The sequence below is a fragment of the Budorcas taxicolor genome, chromosome 7 (assembly GCF_023091745.1).
Source record: "Budorcas taxicolor isolate Tak-1 chromosome 7, Takin1.1, whole genome shotgun sequence".
Classification (NCBI taxonomy): domain Eukaryota; kingdom Metazoa; phylum Chordata; class Mammalia; order Artiodactyla; family Bovidae; genus Budorcas; species Budorcas taxicolor.
Genome location: NC_068916.1, coordinates 18390327 through 18416383, shown reverse-complemented (window position 1 = coordinate 18416383; position 26057 = coordinate 18390327). Strand labels below are relative to the sequence as shown.

The following is a 26057-nucleotide window of genomic DNA, read 5'->3' as shown; positions in this document are numbered from 1 at the left end:
CATAAAATCTGGTATCATTCTTTGGTGGTGGCTTGAGTATGAATTTATTACAATGCTATCCTCTGCCAGGCCTGGTGGGCAGGATGTTAGGTACACTAAGCAGTTTAATCCCTGTCCCACCAGGAGAGGGATTCTCCTCTCACAAAGGGAGAGCCTATCTTGATTTCCTTTCCCTGTAGAAGGATATTCTTGCTGAACTCTAGGTTGGCTTCCCCCTTCCCCTTTTTGGCACTTTGAAGGTGTCAACTCATTGTTTTCTTTTTTCTTTTTTGGCCTCACGGCACAGCTTGCCAGATCTCAGTTCTGGGATCAGGGATTGAACCTGTGGTCATGGCCACCAAGGGAACGCCCTGTTTGACTTTAAAAATGCCTATGTAGGTAACAGGCAGAGCAGGGCAGACCAGCAGGTCGACGCACACTTACATGGCTGTTGAGTAAACCGCTTTTGTGAGAGGTGATCCCTTCGCTTTTTTGGAGGTTTTCAATCGCCATTTCAAGCTAAAGAAAATGTGCGCAGAAACAAAACAAAACGGAAAAAAAAAAAAAAGGAAATCAGATAGTTAGCATCAGCCAAGATTTGTTTGTATTAATATCCAAACAAAGATCCGCGTGCTTATGGAACAGAAACCAGGCTGGACACAGGCAGGGGATGGGTTAGGTGAGGAATGGATTGTGAGGGGGTAGTGAAGCCTTGGCCCGGAGTGTTACTTCATCACATGCAAAGGTGCCCAGAGCCCATCAGACAACAGCAGCAGGTGGGGTCCTCCCGTCTACACAGGCCGGTCTACATGGGTAGCTAAGTTTTAACGAGTCTGCATGTGAGCACGCACAACAGGAAGACTTAGTGGCTGTGTAAGTTCAAGTTTAAGCGAAGTCAGCATAATAACCGCCTGCTGCTCCCCACACTCGTCAAGTGCGCTGGGAGACTCAGAGGATCACTGACGGTGGGGACAGTTTGTGGCGCTGGTTTACAGGTCAGCCTGTCATGCTGCAATCCCCAGGGTCTCCTGGCTGCAGGCTTTGGGAGAACACTAAGAGCCCACGACCCCAGCCCTGCCATCGGGGGGCACAGGTTCCTGGGGTCACAGAGATGGGACCGACTGGCGGGGAGTCATGTGCAGCTTACAAGGGGGGCCTTCCTGGGAGAGGGCTTCTGAAATAGAATCTCAGGCCTCTCAGAGGTGTGAGCTGAGGGGCCACGGCAGCTCTGTGCAAAGGAAGAGACACCTGGTCATGTGTGGCAACCACCACATCTGAGCCCAACCCTTTTTTAAATTTATTTTTTATTTTAATTTTGGTTGCACTGGGTCTTTGTCGCTGTGAGCAGGCTTTCTCTAGCTACGGAGAGCAGGGGCTACTCTCTAATTGTGGTATACAGGCTTAGTTGCCGCGAGGCATACGGGATCTTCTCGGACCAGGGAATGAACCAGTGTCCCCTGCCTTGCAAGGTAGACTTTTAATCATCGGACCACCAGGGAAGCCCCTGAGCCCAACTCTTTCATGGAAAACAAACATGAGCTCTGCTGGAAGAAATGACCCTTCAAGACCTAGGGGAGGCAAAGACCACAGAGATGCTTCTGTAAAAAGCAGGCCCAGTGCATTCAGAAAGTCCAGGTGGACCACTTCCTGGAGCCATGTTCAGGAACGACGGGCTTCCGCTTCACCCACCACCTCTTCTGACCATGGCTGAGAATGTCCATTCTCACCACTGCTATTTGACATTGTACTGGAAGTTCTAGCCAGGGCCATAGGAGTAAAAGGAAATAGGAAATAAAAGGCACCCGCATGGAAGAGGAAGAAGCAAAACCACCTCTGTTTTCAGACAGCATGATCTTAAATATGGAAAATTCTGAAGGAGCCATAGAAAAAACTATCAGCACCAGAGTTGCAAGATACAAGATGCATATACAAAAATCAATTATTTTAAGCAGTGAACGATATGAAAATGAAATGAGGAAAACAGTCCTATTTGAAACAGTATCAAAGAGAATAAAATACCTAGGAATATGTTTCACCAAGGAGGTGAAATAATTGTACACTGAAAAAGCTATGAAATGTTTCAAGAACTTAAAGACGATCAGAACAAATAAAGACATCCTATGTTCATGGACTGGAAGACTTACTATTAAGAGGGTAATCCTCTCCTAACTGATCTATAGGCGCAATGCAATCTCTATCAAAATTCTCTACACAGCTTCCAGGTGCCTTCTCAAACGGATAAGTTGATCTTAAAATTCACGTGGCATTGCAGGGGACCCCAAGTGTCAAAACAATCTTGAAAAAGAAGTACCAAGTTGGAAGACTCACAAGTCCTCATTTCAAAATTGATTACAAAGTCAGTAACCAAAGTAGTGCAGTACCAGAACAGGACAGACACAGAGAACAATGGGATGGAACTGAGAGTCCAGAAATAAACCCATGCATCCAGGGTCAACTGATTTTCAACAAGGGTGTTCAGACCAGTCAATGGAGAAAGAAGACACTTTTCAACAAATGGTGGTGGGATAAATAGATAGCCTCGTGCAAAAGAATGAAGAGGGACCCTCGCATCACAGCGTATACGAAAATCAGTTCAAAATGGATCAAAGGACTACATGTAAGAGCTAAAACAACAAAACCCTTAGAGGAAAACCTGAAGTAATCATGTAAAATAAGGTTATTTCCATGACTTTGGATTTGGGAATTGATTCTTAGATATGACACCAAAAGTAAAATTTAAAAAAAGGTGAAAACTTTTAAAAAGATAAATTGGATTTCATCAAAATTGAAAACTTTTGTACATCAAAGAACACTATCAGGACAGTGAAAAGACAACCCACGGAATGGAGGAACATATTTGCAAATCATCTGTCTAATCAGGGCCTATATCCAGAATATTATAAAGAACTCTCACAACTCAAAAACAAAATGACAAGATGACCTAATTAGAAAATGGGCAAAAGTCTAGAATAGATATGTCTCCAACGAGCACATTAAAAAGATGCTCAACATCAGTAGTCATTACGGAAATACAAACCAAACCACAATGAGGTACTACTTTATACCCACGAGGATGGTTAGTAAAAGAAATAAGAAAAATATTAATGTCAAGTGTTGGCAAGGATGGGGAGGAATTGGGAACCCTTGTCCATTGCTGGTGGGAATGCAAAATGGTTCAGCCACTGTGGTAGACATTCAGTTAAGCCACATGACCCAGCAATGCCATTCAGTTCAGTTCAGTTCAGTCGCTCAGTCGTGTCCGACCCTTTGCAACCCCATGAATCGCAGCAATGCCATTAGACCCAAGATAATTGAAAACAAGTGTTCTAATAAAAACTTGTCCATAGTAGTGTTATTCATAATGACAAGAAAGCAGAAAAATGAAATGTCAGGCACCGATGAATGGATAAACAAGATATGGTCCACACATGCAACAGAATATTATTCATGCCCCCAGAGGAGTGAGGCGCTGACACGTTACAACGCAGATGAGCCTTGAAAACATGATGCTCAGTGCAAGAAGCCAGACACAGAAGGCCACATGGGAGGGCTTCACATGTGAGGGCTTCACGTGTGAGGGCTTCCATTTGTCCAGAACAGGTGAATCCATGGAGACAGAAGGCAGATCAGTTTAGTTGCCAGGGGCTGGAGGAGGAAGGAATGGGGTGGGGGGGGGGGGGTGACTCCTAACTGGTACAGGTTGCTGAGAATGTTCTGGAACTCGATAGGGGAATGGTTACACAACATTGTAAAAATGTACCAAATGCCACTGGTTTGTACCCTTTTACATAATTAAAATGGGGCATTTTTATGTTCTGTGAAATTTACCTCAATAAAAACTATATAATTAAAAAAACCTTTAGTCTCACTTGCAATTTGAATGAATCTTTTTACTCACATGCCTTTGTTAACACTGTGCACCGGTCACTTGGAAAATATTGGTTCACCAAATTTGCAGATCTTCCAAATACTGACACATTTCATCATACAATATCAAAAACATCCAGTCATTTCAGCAAGATACCAGTTTTCCAAAATTCAATTTTTTTTGTAGAACATATTGGCAATAAAATCTGTCAGTTGTTTCCCTGGATGTGTCAGGCTCACAGACGTTCATTTTTGAGAAAATGCGGGCCAGATCTCCAAGTCTGAATAATCATAATTTGTCTGTCATCCTTTCAAGGAAAAATAGCATTTCATGTGTTCATAGACTGCAGCCTGCCAGGCTCCACTGTCCATGGGGATTCTCCAGGCAAGAATGCTGTAGTGGGTTGCCATGTGCTACCCCTGGAGATCTTCCCAACCTGGGGATTGAACCCAGGTCTCCCGCACTGAAGGCAGATTCTTTACCGAATGGGCCACCAGAGCTCCTCTCTAGTTGTGGTTCGAGGGCTTCTCATTTCAGGGGCTTTTCCTACTGCACAGCACAAGCTCTAAGGTGCACGGGCTTCAGCAGTTTCGACTTGTGGGTTCTAGAGTGCAGGCTCAGTAAGTAATTGTGGCACAAAGGCATGTGGCATCTTCCCAGACCAGGGATTGAATCTGTGTCCCCTGCATTGGCAGGTCGATTCTTAACCACTGGACCATCTGGGAAGCCCATGAAAACAATTTAGATCGCATGGAGCACCTGAGAGGGTGCCAGACATACGTAAGATTGACTGCTAAAAGGCATGGAGTTCTGAGTATTGTGGAAAAGAATACAAATGAACATTTGCTGTGTAAGGCCATCCTCAAAACCCTCTAGCTAGTAAACAGGGTCTGAACAAGCCCACTGATATTATACACTAAATTAACTTGATTCACAGTGGAACCTCCCAAGGTGTTCACTGCATTTTAAAATTAAGACATCGGGGACACTTCTGAAGGTCGTGAAGTTCAAGAAAACATCCCTCCTTCCCCAAGTTCCGATGGAGAGGTTGGTACCCTGGAGTTAGGACGGAAGGCACAGCGCAGTGCATCCAGCAGAGGGCGCTGCGGTGCCACCTCCCAGCCCCGAGCAGCACCCAACCAGCTAGCATCCTTGGAAAAGGAGCCTCTCACACTGGAACTTGAAGTCGGGGCAGGGAGTCGGGGTGCAGGGGTTAGTGGGGGAGGGTAGGGGGGGTGAGTGAGAGGGGAGGCTTGCTTACAAACCTGGCCCAGGGATTCTCACTGCACAAGTACAAAAGGCTTGCTCAGTCCTCTCAGGGGCTGGAAAAGTTAGTGTTTAAAGTGGAAATTAATTTTATACTCCACTGGAGTTTAATTCTTATTGTTAATTTTTTTTTAAAATCAAAGTGGTACCTGCACATGTCCAACATGTAAGGAAGAGCCAAAGATGGACGTAGAGGTGCCCCATTTCCACCCCAGGGCTAGGCTGCTGCTGCTGCTAAGTGACTTCAGTCGTGTCCAATTCTGTGTGACCGCATAGACGGCAGCCCACCAGGCTACCCCATCCCTGGGATTCTCCAGGCAAGAACACTGGAGTGGGTTGCCATTTCCTTCTCCAATGCATGAAAGTGGAAAGTGAAAGTGAAGTCACTCAGTCGTGTCCGACTAGGCAGCTTTCCTTAAAATCATTTGTTTTCTGAACTTTTTGAGGATTCCTTTACATCTTGGTATTATGTATAACATGGATGCATGTTATACATATATATTATACATATATTATGTATGTGTATATAATATTATGTATATTATGTATATATAATACACATATACAACATATATATACATGTTATACATATATATATATACACACAAATACATATTTCTTGACTTACCAGGAGTTTTACCTTCATTTAAGATTTTTTTTTTTGATGTGGACCTTTTTGTTTTTTTAACGTCTTTATTGAATTTGATACAATATTGCTTCTGTTTTATGTTTTGTCTTTTTGGCTGAAAGGCATGCGGAATCTTAGCTCCCCAACCAGGGGTTGAACCTGCAGCCCCCGCATTGGAAGGCAAAGTGTAAGCCACCGGACCACCAGGGAAGTCCTCCATCTTTATTTTTGATCGGGCGCAGTGCAGCCCTTATTCCTTTTCCTTGGCGATTTAATTTCACTGGCTTCCACTGCAAGAATTATTAGCAGAATGCCTGCGGAAAAGGGTACACACATATCATGCTTTAGGGTTCTGGAGAAAGGTGGGGAGACAATGCTTAAGGACTTATGATCAAAGATACAGTGTCTCAAGAACTTAATGTAATAGCAGAGCGCAGATACGTTTTCAGTTCAGTTCAGTTCAGCGCTCAGCTGTGTCTGACTCTTTGTGACCCCATGAACCGCAGCACGCCAGGCCTCCCTGTCCATCATCAACTCCTGGAGTTCACCCAAACCCATGTCCATCGAGTCAGTGATGCCATCCAACCATCTCATCCTCTGTCGTCCCCTTCTCCAAGTATCACCCAGGTGGCTCAGTGGTAAAGAATCCACCTGCCAATGCAGGAGACGCGGGCTTGATCCCCAGGCCAGGAAGATCCCTGGAGAAGGAACTGGCAAGCCACTCCAGTATTCTTGCCTGGAGAATCCCATGGTCAGAGGAGCCTGGACGGCTACAATCCATGGGGTGGCAAAGAGTCGGACATGACAGAGCACCTGAGCATACACGCACACGTATACTGAAATTTAGTCTAGCATTTTAAAATTCCTTTCCTGTTTAATCCTGGCAAGGTTTTGCCTGACATAAGGACTAGACTCATGTCTTCTAAGGGAGGGTGAAAGTTACTTCTCCTTTGAGTTCAATAGCGTCCGCCCAAATGGTCATTCCATCCATAACACAGTAATCTCATTAAAATGACCTGACAGACCAAGATCACCCCTGCAAAGGGCCAGCAATGACCAGTATCTCAAGCCTGGATCTGGCCGTGCCTTGTGGCATGTGGGATCTCAGTTCCCTGACCAGGGATGGAACCCAGACCTCCTGCATTGGGAGTGCAGAGTCTTAGCCACTGGACCCCCAGGAAAGTCTAAGTAGTCATTTTTAAAGGCTAACAAACATGTTTAGCTCTTTTTGTAGTTCCTAGAACTTAAAATATTGTAGTTCTACTTCTTAATTCATCAATTAAACTTAAAAAAAATTTTTTTTTTAGTTTGGAAATAACTCCAGACTTAAAAAAAGGTGCAAAAAGAGCACAAAGCTTTCCTATAGGCCCTTCAGTCAGCCTCCCCAAATGGTCATTGACCTCATTGACCCAATGGCCTCCCCAAGACCTGGAAACCAGCCCCCACTCAACACTATTAACCAATCAGAAGTCCCATCTGTGGACTTCTGATGACTTCTCTGGAAAATTAACTGAGACTTTTTAGAATAAGTGCCAGAGTTTCCAGTAGCACTCTTTAATTTTGTCACTTAAAGCAGAACAAAGACAAAAATTCAGGTAGATCTTTCAAAGGGATATTGCTTCCCTCTTTGCAAAGAAATGTGCAAAACCAAATTCAAAAGTGATGATATCGTTAGATGTTCGTCAAAACCCATGGAACGTACAACACAAAGAGGGAGCCCTAATGTCAACCAGGGGCTTTAGTTAATAACAATAAGGTGTCACTATTGGCTCAGTGGCTGTAACAAATGCACCAAACTTAGGTAAGATGTTAATGATAAGGAGAACTCTTGGGTATGGGGTGGGAATTACGGGAACTCTCTGGTTTAGGTTCAATTTTGAGCATTACTTTGCTAGTGCGTGAGATGAATGCAATTGTGTGGTAGTTTGAGCATTCTTTGGCATTGCCTTTCTTTGGGATTGGAATGAAAACTGACCAGTCCTGTGGCCACTGCTGAGTTTTCCAGATTTGTTGGCATATTGAATGCAGCACTTTCACAGCATCATCTTTTAGGATTTGAAAGAGCTCAATTGGAATTCCATCACCTCCACCAGCTTTGTTCATAGTGCTGCTTCCTAAGGCCCACTTGATTCTCATTCCAGGATGTCTGGCTCTAGGTGAGTGATCACACCATCATGGTTATCTGGGTCATGAAGATCTTTTTTGTACAGTTCTTCTGTGTATTCTTGCCACCTCTTAATATCTTCTGTTTCTGTTAGGTCCGTACCATTTCTGTCCTTTATTATGCTCATCTTTGCATGAAATGTTCCCTTGGTATCTCTGATTTTCTTGAAGCGATCTCTAGTCTTTCCCGTTCTGTTGTTTTCCTCTATTTCTTTGCATTGATCGCTGGGGAAGGCTTTCTTCTCTCTCCTTGCTATTCTTTGGAACTCGGCACTCAAATGGGGATATCTTTCCTTTTCTCCTTTGCCTTTAGCTTCTCTTCTTTTCACAGCTGTTTGTAAGGCTTCCTCAGACAACCATTTTGCTAGCAAAGTAATGCTCAAAATTCTCCCAGCCAGGCTTCAACAGTACATGAACCATGAACTTCAAGATGTTCAAGCTGGATTTAGAAAAGGTAGAGGAACCAGAGATCAAATTGCCAACAACTGCTGGATCATCAAAAAAGCAAGAGAGTTCCAGAAAAACATCTACTTTTGCTTTATTGATTACACCAAAGCCTTTGACTGTATGAATCACAACAAACCGTGGAAAATTCTTAAAGAGATGGGAATACCAGACCATCTGACCTGCCTCCTAAGAAATCTGTATGCAGGTCAAGAAGCAACAGTGAACTGGACGTGGAACAACAGACTGGTTCCAAATTGGGAAAGGAGTAGGTCAAGGCTGTATATTGTCACCCTGCTTATTTAACTTATATGCAGAGTACATCATGAGAAATGCTGGGCTAGACTGAAGCACAAGCTGGAGTTAAGATTGCCGGGAGAAATATCAATAACCTTAGACACACAGATGACACAACCCTTACGGCAGAAAGTGAAGAAGAACTAAAGAGCCTCTTGATGAAAGTGAAAGAATAGAATGAAAAAATTGGCTTAAAACTCAACATTCAGAAAACTAAGATCATGGCCTCTGATCCCATCACTTCAGAGCAAATAGATACAGAAACAACGGAAATAGTGAGAGACTTTATTTTGGGGGGGCTCTAAAATCACTGCAGATGGTGACTGCGGCCATGAAATTAAGATGCTTGCTCCTTGGAAGAAAAGCTATGACCAACCTAGACAGCATATTAAAAAGCACAAACATTACTTTGCCAACAAAGGTCCATCTAGTCAAAGCTATAGTTTTTCCAGTAGTTATGTATGGACGTGAGAGTTGGACCATAAAGAAAGCTGAGTGCCAAAGAATTGATGCTTTTGAACCGTGGTGTTGGAGAAGACTCTTTTGAACCATGGTGTTGGAGAAAACTCTTGAGAGTCCCTTGGACGGCAAAGAGATCCAACATATTCATTAGAAGGATTGATGCTGAAGCTGAAACTCCAACACTTTGGCCACCTGATGCTAAGAACCGACTCATTGGAAAAGACCCTGATACTTGGAAAAATTGAAGGCAGGAGGAGAATGGGACAACAGAGGATGAAATGGTTGGATGGTATCACTGATGCAATGGACATGAGTTTGAGTAGGGTCTGGGAGTTGGTGATGGACAGGGAAGCCTGGGGTGCTGCATTCCATGAGGTCACAAAGAGTTGGATATGACTGAGCGACTGAACTGAACTAGGTTTTTCTATAAACCTAAAATTTCTCTTAAAAAGTCTTATAAACAGATAAAAAGTGATGATGAATTATTTATTTATTTATTCATTCATTTATTGTTTTGGTTGATTGCACGATCTTAGTTCCTTGACCAGGGATCAAACCCACTTCACTTGCAGTGGAAGCACTGAGTCTTAACTGCTGGACAGCCAGGGAAATCTGATGATGAATATTTTAGAGAAAAAAATGGATGTGCTTTTGCTGGCAAAATGTTTCTTGTGGTATTTTGACAAAGGTCTGACCAGGGGGAAAGGTAGCCTCTAGCAAAAGCCCAGTAGGCATGTGAGCTTGCCCTCAAGATATCCCGATCTTCCCTGAAAACACAGGCTACAGAGAAGAGCTGTTTTGCAGCTGATGAGCCACTGTGAGCTGTGAGGCCACGTGGATGGTGCACCAGCCCCGTGGGCCACCAGGAAGGGTGCCATGAGAATGGAAGGGCCCGCGTGGGAAGCCAGGCCAGACACAAGGAGGCGTGGATGGGCTCTCATCAGTCTTACTGAGCGTAGACGGAAGCCAGTCCCTTACAGACACAGCTACTTGCAGTGACTGTGTGACGGTCTTCTCGCAGAGCTGGACGGAGGGTGTGAGATTTGGCTCCTCTATGCCCACGAATGCAGGTGGCCAGAGCCAGGATGTTTGCTGGGGTCCTGAAAGCAAGAGCTGAGTCTCTGATGACTCAGACAAGAAACTCCTAGGATTTCTAGTGGCACATCTCAGAGACATCTGCTGTAGGCTGCACACTGCAGAAATTGAATCTGTCATCCCAAGGCCCCAGATACTGCAACTAAAATATATATATTCTTTTTCATATTGTTTTCCATTTGGGTTTATCAAAGTATACTGAATATAGTTCCCTGTGCTGTACAGTAGGACAGTGTTGTTTATCTATTTTATGTATAGTGGTTTATATCTGCTAATCCCAGACTCCTAATTTATCCCTCCCCCACCCACTTTCCCCTTTGGTAACCATAATTTTGTTTTCTGTGTCTGGGAATCTGTTTTGTAAATAAATTCATTTGTAACATATTTTAGATTCTACATATTGTTGTTGTTCAGTTGCTAAGTTGTGCCCAACTCTTTGTGACCCCATGGACTGCAGCACGCCAGGCTTCTGTGTCCTTCACTGTCTGTCTGAGTTTGCTCGAACACATGTACATTGAGTTGATGATGTCATCCAACCATTTCATCCTCTGTTGCCCCTTTCTCCTCCTGCCCTCAGGGAAAAATCTTTCTCCTGCTCTCAATCAGGGTCTTTTCCAATGAGTTGGCTCTTTGAATCGCGTGGCCAAAGGACTGGAGCTTCAGCTTCAGCATCAGTCCTTCCAGTGAATATTCAGAGTTGATTTCCTTTAGGACTGACTGGTTTGATCTCCTTGTAGCAAGGGACTCTCGAGAGTCTTCTCTGGCACCACAATTCAAAAGCATTAATTCTTCAGTGTTCAGCTTTCTTTATGGTCCAATTATCACATCTATACATAACTACTGGGAAAAGCAAAGCTTTGACTAGACTGACCTTTGTTGACAATATAATGCTTTTTAATACACTGTCTCAGTTTGTCACAGTTTTCCTTCCAAGGAGCAAGAATCTTTTAATTTCATGGTTACAGTCACTGTTCGCAGTGATTTTGGAGCTCAAGAAAATAAAATCAGTCCTGGAAGAGTGTCAAAGTAGAGTGTCAAAATATAGACTGTCCATGGATTTCCAATCAATTAAAAAACTTGAAACCCAGATATCAGACCACAGTGACTGGGCAGCCAGGGTCTGAGCTGCCTTTGTTTGTGGTAGGGTTGTGTGGACCACAGAGAACATCACGACCTATGATTGCACTTGGTCTGTGACCTGTGACCCTAGTTTATTCACTAGTATGAGTCGATGCAGTTTGCTGATGTGGAGGCATCATGTCTGTGAGGAACATTCCCTACTGACAGCAACTCCACGCTCACGTCTGCCAGCCAGTCCTCTGAGAGTGTGCTGAGGGCCTTGCAGGGGGCAGGCGGGGAGGCACAGGCTGCTGGTGCCCTGGATGGTGGGGTGGGCGGCACTCACTGCCCGGCTCTAGGGAGCAGGCGGGGAGGCACAGGCTGCTGGTGCCCCGGATGGTGGGGTGGGCGGCACCCACTGCCTGGCTCTAGAGGGCAGGTGGGGGAGGCACAGGCTGTCGGTGCCCCGGGATGGCGGGGCGGGCAGTGCCCACACTCTGGACATAGAAAGGAGAGGCCAGCAAGACTTGGGGGGCCTCTGATATCACGGTGACCCTGAAACACATCAGGATTGAGAGAATAGGGATGAGGTTAGAGCATCCCCTTCTATTGAAAATTAGGCCTCCACAGAAACAGGAAGGTGTTTTTTAATTGACCCATTATATCAATAGTCTAAAGAAGAAAAAGCACATGATCGTATCGATGAAAAGAAAGCATTTGACAAAACTCAACATCCAATTATGATAAAGACTCTCAGCAAACTGGGAATAGCAGGAAACTTCCTCAACCTGAAAAAGGGCATTGTGAAAACCCTACAGGTAACATCACTTGGGGATGAAAGACTGAAGCTTTTCCCTGAGGGGTATCCACCCTCACTACTCATATGCAACATTGTACAGGACGTCCTGGGCTTCCCAGGTGGCGCTAGTGGTAAAGAACCCACCTGCCAATGCAGGAGACATAAGAGACATGGGTTCGATACCTGGGTCGGGGAGATCCCCTGGAGGATGGCACAGCAACCCACTCCACTATTCTTGCCTGGAGAAGCCCATAGACAGGGGAGCCTGGTAGGCTACAGCCCATAGCATGGGAAAGAGGGGGACATGACTGAAGTGAATTAGCACGCACAGGATGTTCTAGCCAGTGCAGCAAGGCAAGAAAAAGAAATAAAAGTCATCCAGATTGGAAAGGGGGAAATAAAACTGTTCCTATTTGCAGACCACAAAAAACTCTTAGAACTAAAAAGTGAGTTTGCTAAAGTCTCAGGAGGCAAAGTCAAGAGCCAGAATCAACTATATTTTCATACATTAGCAATGTAGAGTTGGAAATTAAAAATCAATACCACTTACAATAGCTCCAAACTCAAAAGATACTTAAAGATGTCAATTCTCTCCAAGCTGATATAGAGCTTTAAGGCTATTTAATCACTTAATAGCTTAAGGCTATTTAATCTCACTAGGAATTTTTTTGTAAATATAGATAAGCTGATCTAAAATTTATATAGAACTTGTAAGAGAATAAAAAACACTTTATAGACTGGGAAAGAATATTTGCAAATCACAAATCTGGCAGGGGACTTGAATCCAGAATATACAAACAATTCTCAAAATTAACAGTAAGAAAACAGACAACACAGTTAAAATAATAATAAACTTTAACTGACACATCCCCAGAGAATATATATATATGAAAGGCAAAGCCCATGAATGGGTTCTCACCATCACTATTGATTATGAAATGCGAATTACAACCACCGTGAAATACCACCGCACACTGATGAAAATGGCTAAAACAGAAGATGCTGACGACACCTGAGAACAAAAGATGCTGGCGACAAGGTGGATGAGAGGAGCTCACACCTGGCTGGGGGAGGAACTCAGACTGCGCAGGAAAACATGGGTGGTTTTGGATAAAGTTAAACATGTACTTACCATAGGAGCAAGCAATCCCACTTGTAGGCATTGATTAACCCCAGAGAAAGCAAAACATGTGTCTACACATGTGAGTACTTCTAGCTGCTTTATTCAAAATCATGAAAAACTGGAAAACCCAGGCGGCCCTCGGCTGGTGAAAGGATGAATGAACTTTCGGGTAAAGGAAGACGACTGAGGAACAGGAAGGAGCCGGTGATTCACACGATAACTGGACAGGATCTCCAGGATCCACACTGGGGGAAAGGAGCTGGCCACAATGGGGATCTTGGGGGTGATCCCCCCCAACCAAAACAAAACTGCGGTGACGGAGGACAGACCGACGGGTGACAGGGCTCATGGGTGAGAGGAGGGTGTCACTACCAAGAAATACTCAGGGAATTCCGGGGGCAATGCCACCATGCTGTATTCTGAGGTAGAGACAGGCACCCGAGTCTGTGTGCGTCAGAAGTTGTCTCTCTGTGCATCCAAGCGGGTCACTCTATTCTGTGCTAATTTTAAAAATTAGAGTAAGTATGGGACATAGGGTTTTCAAAGCAGATACATTTCCAAAGCAAATGAGCCACGGTTGGGGCAGGGGCAAGGGGTGCCCATATAGCTCTGCTTTGGTTCAGCCCAGTTCCGCAGGGAAGGGCCGATCTCCGCCTCCTAGAGGCTGACGATGATGACCGTGGTCATGGTGGAACACCAGCACCAGCAGCGTCCGCCAGCTCGCAACATCGCTCCCAGCAGCTGCCTGGCTATCCACTCTGTCTTTACCAAGGGAGGACCCCAGGTTCACAGAGGGGGCACCTGTTTGAGCCTGGTGGGGCCCAACGCCCGTGGTCCCAGCTGCCTTCTACTCACCATCCTGCTGCTTTTGGGGGTTTAACCTGCCCCCTCCAGAGCCCGGGATGTACATACCGTAGCTGGCGACGAGCGGGACGTGTGGGCCAGGGTGTGCCTGGTGCCGTCCATCCCCCCGTGGATAAGGTAGGCTCCCGCGCTGGAGACGATGGGACTGCCCCCGACATCCATGGTGATGCCCACCATGCTGTGGGAAGGGACTGCGGACGGGGAGGAGCCTGCCACGGTCACCTGGGCGCCGCCTGGGGCCTCAAAGTAGGACGCGGCGCTGCTGGGGGCGTACATCTGAGGCTCGGGGTTGTAGGCGTAGGCCGTCCGCCTGGTGGAGAGGGAAAAGGCGTCGTGTCAATGCCGGGGCCCAGGGCACCGAGCGCATGGCTAAGTCAGCCACGGACTGTCAACACAGCCAAGTTCACAGCCAGGGTCTCAGAAAGCACGTGGAATCCCAGCTGGCACAACTGGTCATTTACAAATCTTAGGTGCGAACTGCCCGCGGGGGCCCCCTGGGGGCATGGGGCGGGACTGCACCCGACCCTGGTTACGGGAGGGCTACCCTGGGATAAGATGATGTAAAGTCACCCACCGACCCACCCACACCCACACACACACCCACACACACACACAGAGGCTCATGGGCACAAGTGCGTGTAAGGGCTGTGAAGCTGAATACACCCGATGTCAGTGTCCTGCAGTCACAGATGCTGTCACCACTGGCGGCAGGGAGCGGGATGGGCAGCCTGGGTGAACGGTACAAGGGACTCTGGGCTCATTTTGCAGCTTCCTGAGAATCTAGTTCTTTCAACCCAGAAGGCCAGTTGTTTTTTTTAAATGTAACTGCTTAATAAAAAGGATATCTAAAGGATTCCAAGAATTCGTCTGACGTTCCTTTAACATCTGGATCAAATCATTAACCATGTGCATCAATGTCCAGCCTGCTGCAGTAAAAGGAGGTCAGCAGGGGTTTTTCCTCAGGGGTGACTGAGGAAAGGCCCCTCTGGGGGGTAGGGAGGTCCCTCCAATCTCTGGGGGACATCATCTCTGACCACAGTGCAGTCAAACCAGGACACTACCACCAGAGTGCCCCCCAGAGCCTGCTGGGGCCCCAGGGTTCACTCATCCTCCTCTGGGTCAGCGCTGAGCTGTGGACACTCAGGATCCCAGCAGTCACATCTCTAACCACAGCCAGGCCCCCACGCCCTCCCAGGACCCCAACGGGGAGTCGTGAAACCAGAGTCAGAAGCAGGCAAAAGGATGCATGCCGAGCAGTGAGCTTCTGGGAACTGCATCACTCTGCCCCCAAAATCACAGAGTTCAAAAGCAGAGAGCCCTGGACGTCCTTGACAAGTAGAAGATCAAGTTCTCAAAACATCAAGATAAGCCAGAGGCTAACAGAGGCCACAATGAAAAAGCAGAGATGGAAATGGTTTCTGGGTTTTGAAGGTGGGCTCTCCAGACTTCAAGGGTGGACTGGAGTTTCTGCTTTTTAAAACTGCCTTTCCTTGAAGTAAAACCACAAAGGCCTATGATTTCTGATATCTCCACTGGGCTGAGATGTCCTGATGGGGGTGTAATAGCTGGGTCACCCCACCAGGAGGTGAAGGGAGAAGATTGTGGGCAAACCCATTGCCAGGGGAGCTTAGTAGGCATGGTGGCCAGGTTGGTTCTCTGTAAACCCCTTCCTGTGGAGGGGAGAAGACACCCACGTACAAGGCTCCGTTGGTGAAGACGGCGTCCCCGCCCTCCACGTACTGCACCTGGGGGGGGTACACGTGCTGCACCGGCTGGACCTGAAACAACAGCAGACACTTGGTGTTACACGGTTTCCAGAATACGCAGGTGGAAATATCTCCTATTGCCTTTTGTGAACACTTAGTGCCACGTTACACTTGTTCTACCCCTGGCTGGCATGTCTGAAAACTAGGAGAGATGGTCACGTCGAGGCCACGTATTCTGGATTAGCCCAGACAGGGATGACTGCAGCAGGTTGGGGCCCCTATTCCATGCGGAGAGGAGCCCCGCTGGCACCTGGGAGCCGAGATGCAGAACAGGGCGGGAGGTGGTGGTGGTGATGGTGCCTGGGGTCTACTGGCCACTGGGCAGAGGGGCCGGTCCTGCTTGATGGTGGACACCAGAGATGTGGACAGAACTGGGACCTTGGAGCGTCTGATCCCACTCCCCATTATTCCCACCCGCCGGCAGGGAAGGGGTTCAAGTGGCTCACTTGCTCTATCACCCCCACACCACCCTCTTTGGTGCCCTAGTGGCAGTCCCCAGCAGCTGGGTTGGGGGAGGGGCCTTGGGAACCCCTCTGGGGAGAGACTGTGAAGGTCTGAGCAGAATCAGTAGGAGTGCTGGGCCTGGAGTAGGGGTTGGGGGCTGCGGGTAGAGGGCAGGGCCCCTCCTTCCTCCGTCAGTCCACAGCCTCAGCTGATGACCCCTGGGGGATGCAGGTGCTCTGATGGAGCCCAGAGCTCTGTGTGGGGACTCCGCTGTGGAGGGAGGCTTAGTGCATGCTTGATTCAAGCTCACTGGGGATGAGGAAATCAGGGGCAGGTCTCATTATGGCCTCTCTGTAGACCTTCATGCAGCGGCAGGATTGGATCGACTCCCACCTCTGAGGACACAACCCAGGGACATGCGCACACACATAACCCCTCTCGTCCGTAGGGGGTGGGTGTGATGCAGAGGTCGGTGTGATGCAGAGGTCAGCGGAGAGAGGAATGGTGGACACATGCCCAGCCCCACGGGACAGGGGAAGCTTCTGGAATCACGGAGCCATGGTCGCGCCCCTCCCTTGAGGAGCTGAGGCAAAGATGCAGGGTCCCTGCTGGGTACCCCCAGAGCCTTCGCTCCTCCTGCAGGAAACCCCAAATCACACAGCATCAGGCAAACCTCTCTAAGGAGTGAAGTCACTCAGTCATGTCCGACTCTTTGCGATCCCATGGACTGTAGTCTACCAGGCTTCTCTGTCCATGGGATTTTCCAGGCAAGAGTACTGGAGTGCGTTGCCATTTCCTTCTCCAGGGGATCTTCCTAACCCAGGGATCGAACCCAGGTCTCCTGCACTGCAGGCAGACGCTTTACCCTCTGAGCCACCAGGGAAAGGCCAAACCTCTCTAAATACCTTGCTAATCTGAGCAGAGCCCCTTGAAGGGAGAAGCGTGTTGTCTGGGACCTCGCCATCTCCACACTATGCTCATAGGTCCTGTTGCATGGGAGCCTGAACGAATTTGAACTCAGCATCTCACATAGAGCAGGAGTTGGCAAACTTGGGTCCTTAGGTCAAATCTGGCCCGCCTGATCTTACAAATAGTTTTATTGGCACACAGCCACACCATCCCTTCCACGAGAGTTGCATGGTTGTACCTGAGACTGTCTGGCCTGCAAAACCAACCAACCAAACAAAAAGCACTGTGAGGCCTTTTCCAAAAAAGGTTTGTCAACCGCTGCTAAGATCACGCTGCCTGTCTGAGCTGATGATCTGGGCTGTGATCTGGCTGCTGAGCCTACACTTTCAAGCTCTGTTCTCTAATCATTTAACTGAACAAGAGGCGCCTGTCTGAGGGTCCAGCACTTGGCTGCGGGTGGGTCTGCCTCTCCTGGAGGCTCCATGTTCCTCCTATTCAGAAACCTCTGCTATCTGCCTGTGTGTCTACAGTTGCACCCCAGGCTCTACCTAGCAGCTCACTTGTGCCCGAAAGGCTGAAGATCTGAATGAATAAAGATCATCAGTTTTCTTGGCTTGTAGCAAACTATCTGCAGCAACAGATTTTTTTTTTAATGCTTCCAAAGAGAACTTCCTGGTAAGGAACCAAACATGTCACACAAAAGGAAACGACGAAACAGGAAAGGAAGCACTGTCATTCGGATGGGGGCTCCCAGGCATCCCATGCCAACCGTGTCCCACATCCCCTGTGCTGCGGTTACCTGCTGTGGCACCTGCTGGACTCTGGGGAGGGAGAGTGGCTGCATCTGGGCCCCTTTGGGAGCCGAGCCCGCTGCCTGGACCAACACCCTCTACAAGGGAAGGAGAGAGGACATTTAGGCTCATCATACGTGAGTCCTGAAAACAAATACAGGTCACAGCCGGCCTGACGATGCCTGCTGCCGCTTAATGGAAACGTATGTAGGGGAGCAGTTAAGAAGAAGGAGGGCACACACGTGCCCCCAGCAGCTTTGTCTCCTTGGGGTCTGTAGTCATCAGGGTGATGTGGGCTGAGAACTGGGTGCCAGCCACACTGCCTCTCCGGACAGGCTGGGTCACACCCCACTGTGTCTCTCACCCTCGACCTTCCCTCATTTAAGAAGAAAGGAAGCCCAGAGTGGTCACTGCTAGGTTGCAGTCCCAGCATCTCAGTAATGGAAGTTCCTTAACCCAGACTCAGGCCAGCCCCCTCCTGGCCTCCATGGCTGCTGTCTGGGCCCCTGGGCCATCTCCCCAGAATGGCTTTGTCACTTTGCTGGAGAACTGGTTGAACAGACAAAGCTATGAAAGCGGAAAGGATCAAATGCACTCCGGAGGGGAGGGAGGAATAGGAGGGATTTGGTCGACTATGATTCTGTGATTGGCCTCGTGGACCCTATGCATCACCAGGTGCAGTAATTCTGCAGGGCTTGGCCTCATGAACACCACTGCACTAAGAATTCCACACACTTAGCCCTCCGTGAACTCGCCCCCAAAGACACAGAGAACACAGATGGCACACAGGGATCAACAGGATGGAAGGACAAACCCCAAGTGTCCATCCACACAGGAGAACATCACTCAGCCAGGAAAAGGAGAGAAGCCCAACTCTCAACACAATGTGAATGGACCCTGAGAACGTGATGCTCAGTGAGAGAAGCAGGCACAGAAGCACACACAGTGTGTGATTCTATCTACGTGAAACATCCAGAACAGACTGATCCACAGGGACAGAGTGGATTCCTGGTTGCCAGGGGCTGGGGGTGAGGATGGAGGGTCATTGCTAATGGGGAGGGGCTTTCTATTTGGGAGGATGAAGATGTCCTTGAACTAGCCAGAAGTGGAGGTTGCAAGACACTGTGAATGTCTCGAACACTGCTAAATTGTTCACCTTAAAATGGCAAATCTGTGTCGTGTGAATGTCACCTCAAATACATAAGAATTCTGAGGACTTGCAGGCACACACTCCAAAGCTGAGGCATTCAATATGGAAGGTAATAGCTGTGCATCTCCGTGGCCACTGACATTCACTTCGATTGAAATGAACTGCAAATTTCAGTTGCTCTGCAGCCCTGGCTACACTGCTGGTGCTTGGAGCCTGGTGGCGCTGGCGGCAGGACACTCCCACTGTGCTGGGAAGTTCTGCTGGACAGTGTGGGGCTGAGAGGAGAAGTAGGAAGTGTGCATCATGGCATGGAGGGAGCAAGAAAGCCCCTTACTGGGGAGGCACTGGGTGCTCACTCTTCAGGAAGCCTGCAGGCGAGGCAGGTGCCCAAGGGGTGGGGGATGCAGCCACTGATCTGCGCTGGGGGGCTGGACCCATCTCCGGCAGGGACGGAAGCCCTGGAGCCTGGGATGGACATGGAGCTCATGGCAGAATGCTGGGACCAGTCTGCCTGCAGTCGCCAGAGTGAAGGCGGCTGCCACCCAGACCTGGGGCCCTTGAGACTTGGGCTGGTGAGAGGGACCCCAGGGAACAGGGGCTGGAGGGCCCATGCATCAGATGTGGTTGGCAAGGAAACAGTGAGGCCACAGCTGCAGGTGATCACGCCCTCTAGGTACCCAGGCTGGGGTGGCCACACTTCCAAGAAATAAATGCCACACATGCCCAACTACGTGTTCCAAACTGAATAAGTGGTCTCGGTGTCTATCTACTTGCTTTTGCTGAATCATGGGTTTTATGTTTCTTTTCTGCCTATACCAATTCTTTCTGTCCCGCTCCTAATTTTCAGACTTGTAAATCATGGATAGTGGGCCTCTGCATATGTCTACGATTTCTGGTCTGTTCCATTATCTTCAGTTTCATGTGGAATTATGTTTATGTCTATTTTCTGGTGTATTCCAAACTACTGTGGAAATCTAGGAGTTGGGAGAACCTTGATGTGAAAATTCTCCGCAAATTTGAGAGAATATGCCACTTCTAATGCTAGATTCAATTATGAACCAATCCTAAGACTTCTCATTTCTGTGTAGAAGGCTCACTTCCAAGGTACCAGAAAACTGCCGCTAGCAGATGAGAATGAAGTCGATCAGAGTCCGAGAAGGGCTTTGGTTCTGAGTTTGGATCATTTCACCAATTCCTTGGTGGGGCCTTTTAAAACAAATGGTGGAAAAGCCAGATAACATGGGAAGAAGGAGGAACATGAAGGCGCATTTCAACAGCAGCAGCCGTGGAGCTGGGAAGTCAATTCAGAAGAATAGAGATGCCAGGCTCTGCAGATTCAAATGCTTTTTGAAACCTCGGTGGATACGTCCATCCTGGCTGCACTGGTTTTCCCGGGGCTGCCTAAGCAACAGGCAGCCTGATCTGTTACCTGCGGAGAGGCTGTCACTGGCTGGGCCACGGGCGCCTGGGCAGCCGCCGACGAGCACAACGCCACGGAAGCCGGGGAATCCGATCCACTCTCTGAGTTCTGCATGCTCAGGTCTAAAGAGAGGCGGAGAGAGAGGGAGGGGAGGGCGGAGAGAGAGGGGGGGCAGGGCTGCCATCACGAAGCCTGGAGAGGTGATGTACAAGGTAGTGAGGGAGCGGCAAGGACCAAGTTCAAGTGCGAGGATCCTGGCCAGACTAGGTAAGTAAGGGGCGGGGGGAGAGGGGCTTCGCAATCATTTCATAAGAAGAGAGAAGGGAGGCGCAGGAGGTACTTTTCCCAACAGAAACCTGAAAAATAGCCCAGCAGGAATTCCTTAAGGACAGGTGTGGGACAATGGCGTTTCCCTTTCCAATCACATCAAGCTCGACTATTTTCAAGGGTTCATGCAATTTTTGAACCATTTATGGAGAAAATGAAAAGCGCTCGTTGGATGTTTGCCATCTGGGGAGCTACCACACCCCACTATAAGCGCATCTCTTAGGGCAGGATGTCCTCTTGGCACCGTGGCCAGCGAGCAGGTGTCAGCGAGCAGGCTGGTGAGCAGGAGGTCTGTGGGACCTCCTGGACCAGGTGAGGGGTGGAACAGCACCCCTGCGCCCCCAGTCATGACAACCACAGATGTCCCCAGATCCCAGTGTCCCTTTGGGGGCAGATTCAACGCCAGCGGGAAAAAAAGTGATGGCAGAGGAAAGAATAGGCAACTTCCTTTGGGCTGGGGAAAAATCCTCAGGCATTTCGGCAATAAGAAAAGGTGCATTTTGTTCCTCTGCCTATGAGAAAGTGTAAAATTATTGATATATTTCTCTGCAGCCAGGTGCAGACATCTCTCAAATGGGTCATTTAAAAATTCTCTACCAAAAAATTCATGTAACCGCAGCACAAAGTGGCAGATGAGACTGACTCCAGGAAAATGCTGAAAGGCAAACTCTCTACATTAAAAAAAATTTTTTTTTGGCCACGCAGCAGGGCATGCGGGATCTTGACACCCCAGCCAGTGACTGAACCCATGCACCCCGCAGTGGAAGTATGGAGTCTCAATCATTGGACTGCCAGGGAAATTCCTCTCTACTTTTTAACAAACACTAGCTTCCTTCAAGCTTCAAGAAACAGATCAGCAACTGCAGACAGAGGAGATGGCTCTGGGGCCGCACACAGCTGTCTCATCTCTGTCTTGTCCCCTCCCGGCCACGGCTCTGAGCATGTCCTCCCACGAATGGCGGGTCTGGGCTCCCAGCTCCCGGGGAGACCTGGAAAGCATGGCACACACCGCGGTGCCCAGGACATGCTGCCAGAAACTCTGTGTGTCTCTGTAGCCCCAAGAGCCCCACCTCTAATAATAAGTAGATAATTTTTTTAAAGGCTTTTATAAAATTCAAAGAAAAATTGATAATAGATTTAAACAATTTGCCTAAGGGAAGCAGAAAGGTGTGCATGTGTGTTTGTTTGGATCTGAGAGTGCTGGCTAAATTCCATCTTTATCGATTATCCCAGGTCCCTCCCACCCGCCCCCACCCCCACCCCCAGTGCCTTTGGTACCACAGGAACCATCTGATGGACGGTGGCCATGCCTGTGGCACTTTTCTATTTCCTGTGACCTTGATGCAGTTCTCACCACCAGAGGTCCCCAGATCCATACAATGACTGCTGCTTCTTATGCTCTTTGCCTCTTTTGGAGGAGGAAGAAGAGAAGGGAGGGAGAGGGATGGAAGGGGAGGAGAAAAAGGAGGGAGAGGAGAAGGAGACTGAATTCCCAATCTGTATTTGCTAGGTCTCCAACTTGCTCTCCTTCCTGATGAAACTCACTTTCGGAATTATTCTACTGGAATTTGCCTAACTTGTGGTCTTATGTTCACGGTTTTCTCTGACCATTTAAGCCAGTCAGTTCCCCACTCAGTACCATTCTGTCCCCATCTGAAGCCAGGAAGTGGGTAACTTCAGTGGCACTAGGGCGAAAGTGATTCAAACTCTCTATGAAATGAATCCACGAGTGAGAAAGTGAGGAGGCTGACTTCACTGAGACCAGTTCCTTAGTCCATAGTTGAAGTCTAATGGAGACAAGGAGAGGCTGTGAGTGAGTGGGATAGATGGCGGGCCCATGCTCTGCTTACTATGGCTAGAATGCACCTTCCAGAATGTGAGTTAGTCTAACACATTCTTGACCAGGATGTACTATCTGTCTCACAGTGTATGGCGTTTAGTGAAAAAGTTGGCTTAAAACTCAACATTCAGAAAACTAAGATCATGGCACCTGGTCCCATCACTTCATGGCAAATAGATGGGGAAACAATGGAAACAGGGACAGACTTTATTTTCTTGGGCTCCAAAATCACTGCAGGTGATGACTGTAGCTATGGAATTAAAAGACGCTTACTTCTTGGGAGAAAAGCTATGATAAACTTAGACAGTGTATGAAAAAGCAGAGACATCACTTTGCTGACAAAGGTCTGAATAGTCAAAGCTATGGTTTTTCCAGTGGTCATGTATGGATTTGAGAGTTGGACCATAAAGAAGGCTTAGAGCCAAAGAACTGATGATTTTGAACTGCGGTGTTGAAGACTCTTGAGAGTCCATTGGACAGCAAAGAGATCAAACCAGTCAATCCTAAAGAAAATCAATCCTGAATATTCATTGGAAGGACGGATGCTGAGGATGAAGCTCCAATATTTGGCCACCTGATGTGAAGAGCCGACTCATGGGAAAAGACCCTGATGCTGGGAAAGATTGAAGGCAGGAGGAGAAGAGGATGACAGATGATGAGATGGTTGGATGGCATCACTGACTCGATGGATATGAGTTTGAACAAGCTCCGAGAGATGGTGAAGAACAGAGAAGCCTGGCATGCTGCAGTCCTGGGGTTGCCAGTTTGCCGTGACTGATTAAGTGAACAACTGCAACAAATGCCACTCAGACCAGAGTCAGCAGACTTAAGTCCCGAGTGGGACTTACGGGCCCACCTGATCTCTGTTACAACTACTAGACTTTGCCATCATGGCATAGGAGCAACCATGGCTGACACAGGAATGAATGACCTTGGCAGGGTTCTGATAAAACTATTTATAAAAACAGGCGATGGGCCATGGTTGTTGGTCATTGATCCACATAATTTGGGTTTGATAAAGTGGTGTGGTTTTGGAAGATGTGGAAAAATTACACTGCCTTGATTTGAAGCCTGAGGCCCACGGGCCTTCCATCCAGCACCTTGTTCCTGAGGCGACATCTCACCAACACGACAGGACTTGGGGGGACCCCAGAGGGTGACTCATATTGGGAGAAGAGTGAAGTCACTGACATTTGAAGACAAACGGAAATATCAGACATTGGTTAAATGCCAACTGTGGTCTTCCTGAAGCTTGCTGCTGCTGCTGCATGCTCAGCCATGTCTGACTCTTTACGACTCCATGAGCTATAGCCCGCCAGGCTCCTCTGTCCATGGCATTTCCCAGGCAAGAATACTGGAGTGGGTTGGCATTTCCCTCTCCAGGGGATCTTCCTGACCCAGGGATCAAACCCGCATCTCCTGCACTGGCAGGTGGATTCTTTACCACTGTGCCAGCTATCCTGAAGTTTATGAAGCCACAAAGAAGGCTGATTCATTGAATGCCAGAACCCTAAAAGCCAGGGGTAGCCCTTAAAACTCAGGATGGGCAATTGGGCACAGCTCACTTTGGGGGGCTGTGGTGGGTTGAAGGGTGTCCCCCAAAATTCATGTCCCCCTGGAGTCTCAGGATGTGACCTTATTTGGAAACAGCGTCCCTGCAGATGTACAGAAGAGAAGGATGGAAAGGAGATCACAGGGGATGAGGGTGGGCCCAAAATCCAGTGATAGAGTTCTTAGAAAAGGACACACAGGGAAGAAGGCCATGTGACGGTGGAGGCAGAGACTGGGGTGATGCAGCTACAAACCGAGGATGCCGAGGCCCTCAGAGTTGGAGGAGGCAGGAAGGCGCCTCCCCTAGAGCGATCATGGCCCTGCTGACACTCTCCGGTCTCCCGAACTGCAAGAGGATTTTTTTTTTTTTGGTTGTTTCAAGCCACCCAGGGTACTTTGAATGGCATCCCTGGGAAACCCACACAGGGGTCTCCCTATGGTCCACCCCATGAGGTGCTGGGGTCCTGCTTTGGTCCCAGGCACATTGTATCAGGCAGATGATACACATTTAGCAAATGAATGAACACCAGTAATGCCTCAGTATTACATCTGACATTGAGTGATAAAAACTTACAGATAGCATTTCAGACAGTGAGAGTCTATGATGGCACTTTATGAAACAGACAATGATACATGGAATCATTATTTCAAGTGACGGTACAGTTGGGAAATACAAAGAGGTTCATAGAGGTTTCAGAAAAAGTACAAACCACCTGGTTATTTCAGGGGTACCTAGGACTCTCCTGGGAAGGATAATGACTCTTTGAGACCAAATTCTCTGCTCCCTCAATTCATCCTTTGACACTGGGATCAGAAACAGAATGACAGATGCCTGGTGGGTCAGTTTGGCTGCTCCTGTACATGAAGATACAGCGTGCCCATCTGCAGACAGTGTGATACCCTTCCTTTCCCACCTAAGATCACCAAGGTTGTAGGTTGCACATAAGCTGATCCAGTTTCCTGCAAAAACGTTTTATTTGGGTCCATTAATCAAGGGCTCTTAGCACATCAAACTTCAGGTTTTTTAAAACATGGTTTTTCGAAGGCATGCAAAAGAAATACTGGCTTTCAGTAACGGAGCAGCAAATTGGGTGGATTAAACCTCCTGCAGAAAACAACTGCAAAATCTGGGCAAATTATTATTATTTTTAAAGCAACTATTTAAGACACTGGAGGGTGACCAAAGCAGGAGGACACTGCCAGGGGTCCCGCCCTTGGAAGACCACTGTCACAGATCAGACTGCCTGGGGACTCTGGCTTTCGCTTGGGGGTAAATCCCCTGTGCAGGAATGCTTGGGTGGCAGAAAGCAGCAGGCTGGGCATCTTCAAGTGTCAAAGGAGAGAGTTCACCATGTTGGGGGGAATCTTGGAAGACAGAGAGCCACAGAGAGGGTGAACTCCCAAATCTGACTACAGAGTACACCAAAACCCCAATTGGCTAAAAACCACACACGTGGAGGAGACATGGGGGTCTTGGAGAACACCCGGCAGTTCACAGATGAAAATGCTAGGAGATTTCAGCTGCTACTCACTGCAGGAGGGCAGTTTGAGTCCAGCCAAGTTAACGGCCATCAGGGGGACATGGCAGAATCCAGAGATTCTGTAACATATCACTCATGGTGTCCAGGACCCAGTAAAGACCGTGAGCTATGAGAAAAAATAGGAAATTGTGATTCATGCCCAAGAGAAACAAAAAAAGAGAAATAATTACAACCAAACTAAGATAATCCTGCTGTTGCTGATAAAGCATACATACTGTATGACTCCAGCGATATGACATTGTGGAAAAGGAAAAACTATGGAGACAACAAA

At 47.9% G+C, this 26057-nt stretch overlaps 1 protein-coding gene across 4 annotated transcripts in view; it reads right to left on the bottom strand.

The window, feature by feature from the left end:
• RFX2 (regulatory factor X2) overlaps positions 1-26057 on the bottom strand; it is a 90401-nt gene that overhangs the window by 20679 nt on the left and 43665 nt on the right. For 2 of the 4 annotated variants that reach the window (XM_052643998.1, XM_052643997.1), the window contains exons 2-6: positions 20537-20649; positions 17966-18055; positions 15746-15825; positions 14096-14357; positions 424-498 (exon numbers count right to left, since the gene is read on the bottom strand). In XM_052643998.1, coding sequence (XP_052499958.1) covers positions 424-498; positions 14096-14357; positions 15746-15825; positions 17966-18055; positions 20537-20641 — 612 coding nt within the window. In that variant the 5' untranslated portion in view covers positions 20642-20649. The remainder of the gene's footprint in view (positions 1-423; positions 499-14095; positions 14358-15745; positions 15826-17965; positions 18056-20536; positions 20650-26057) is intronic. The other 2 variants (XM_052643999.1, XM_052644000.1) reach the window with 2 other exon arrangements.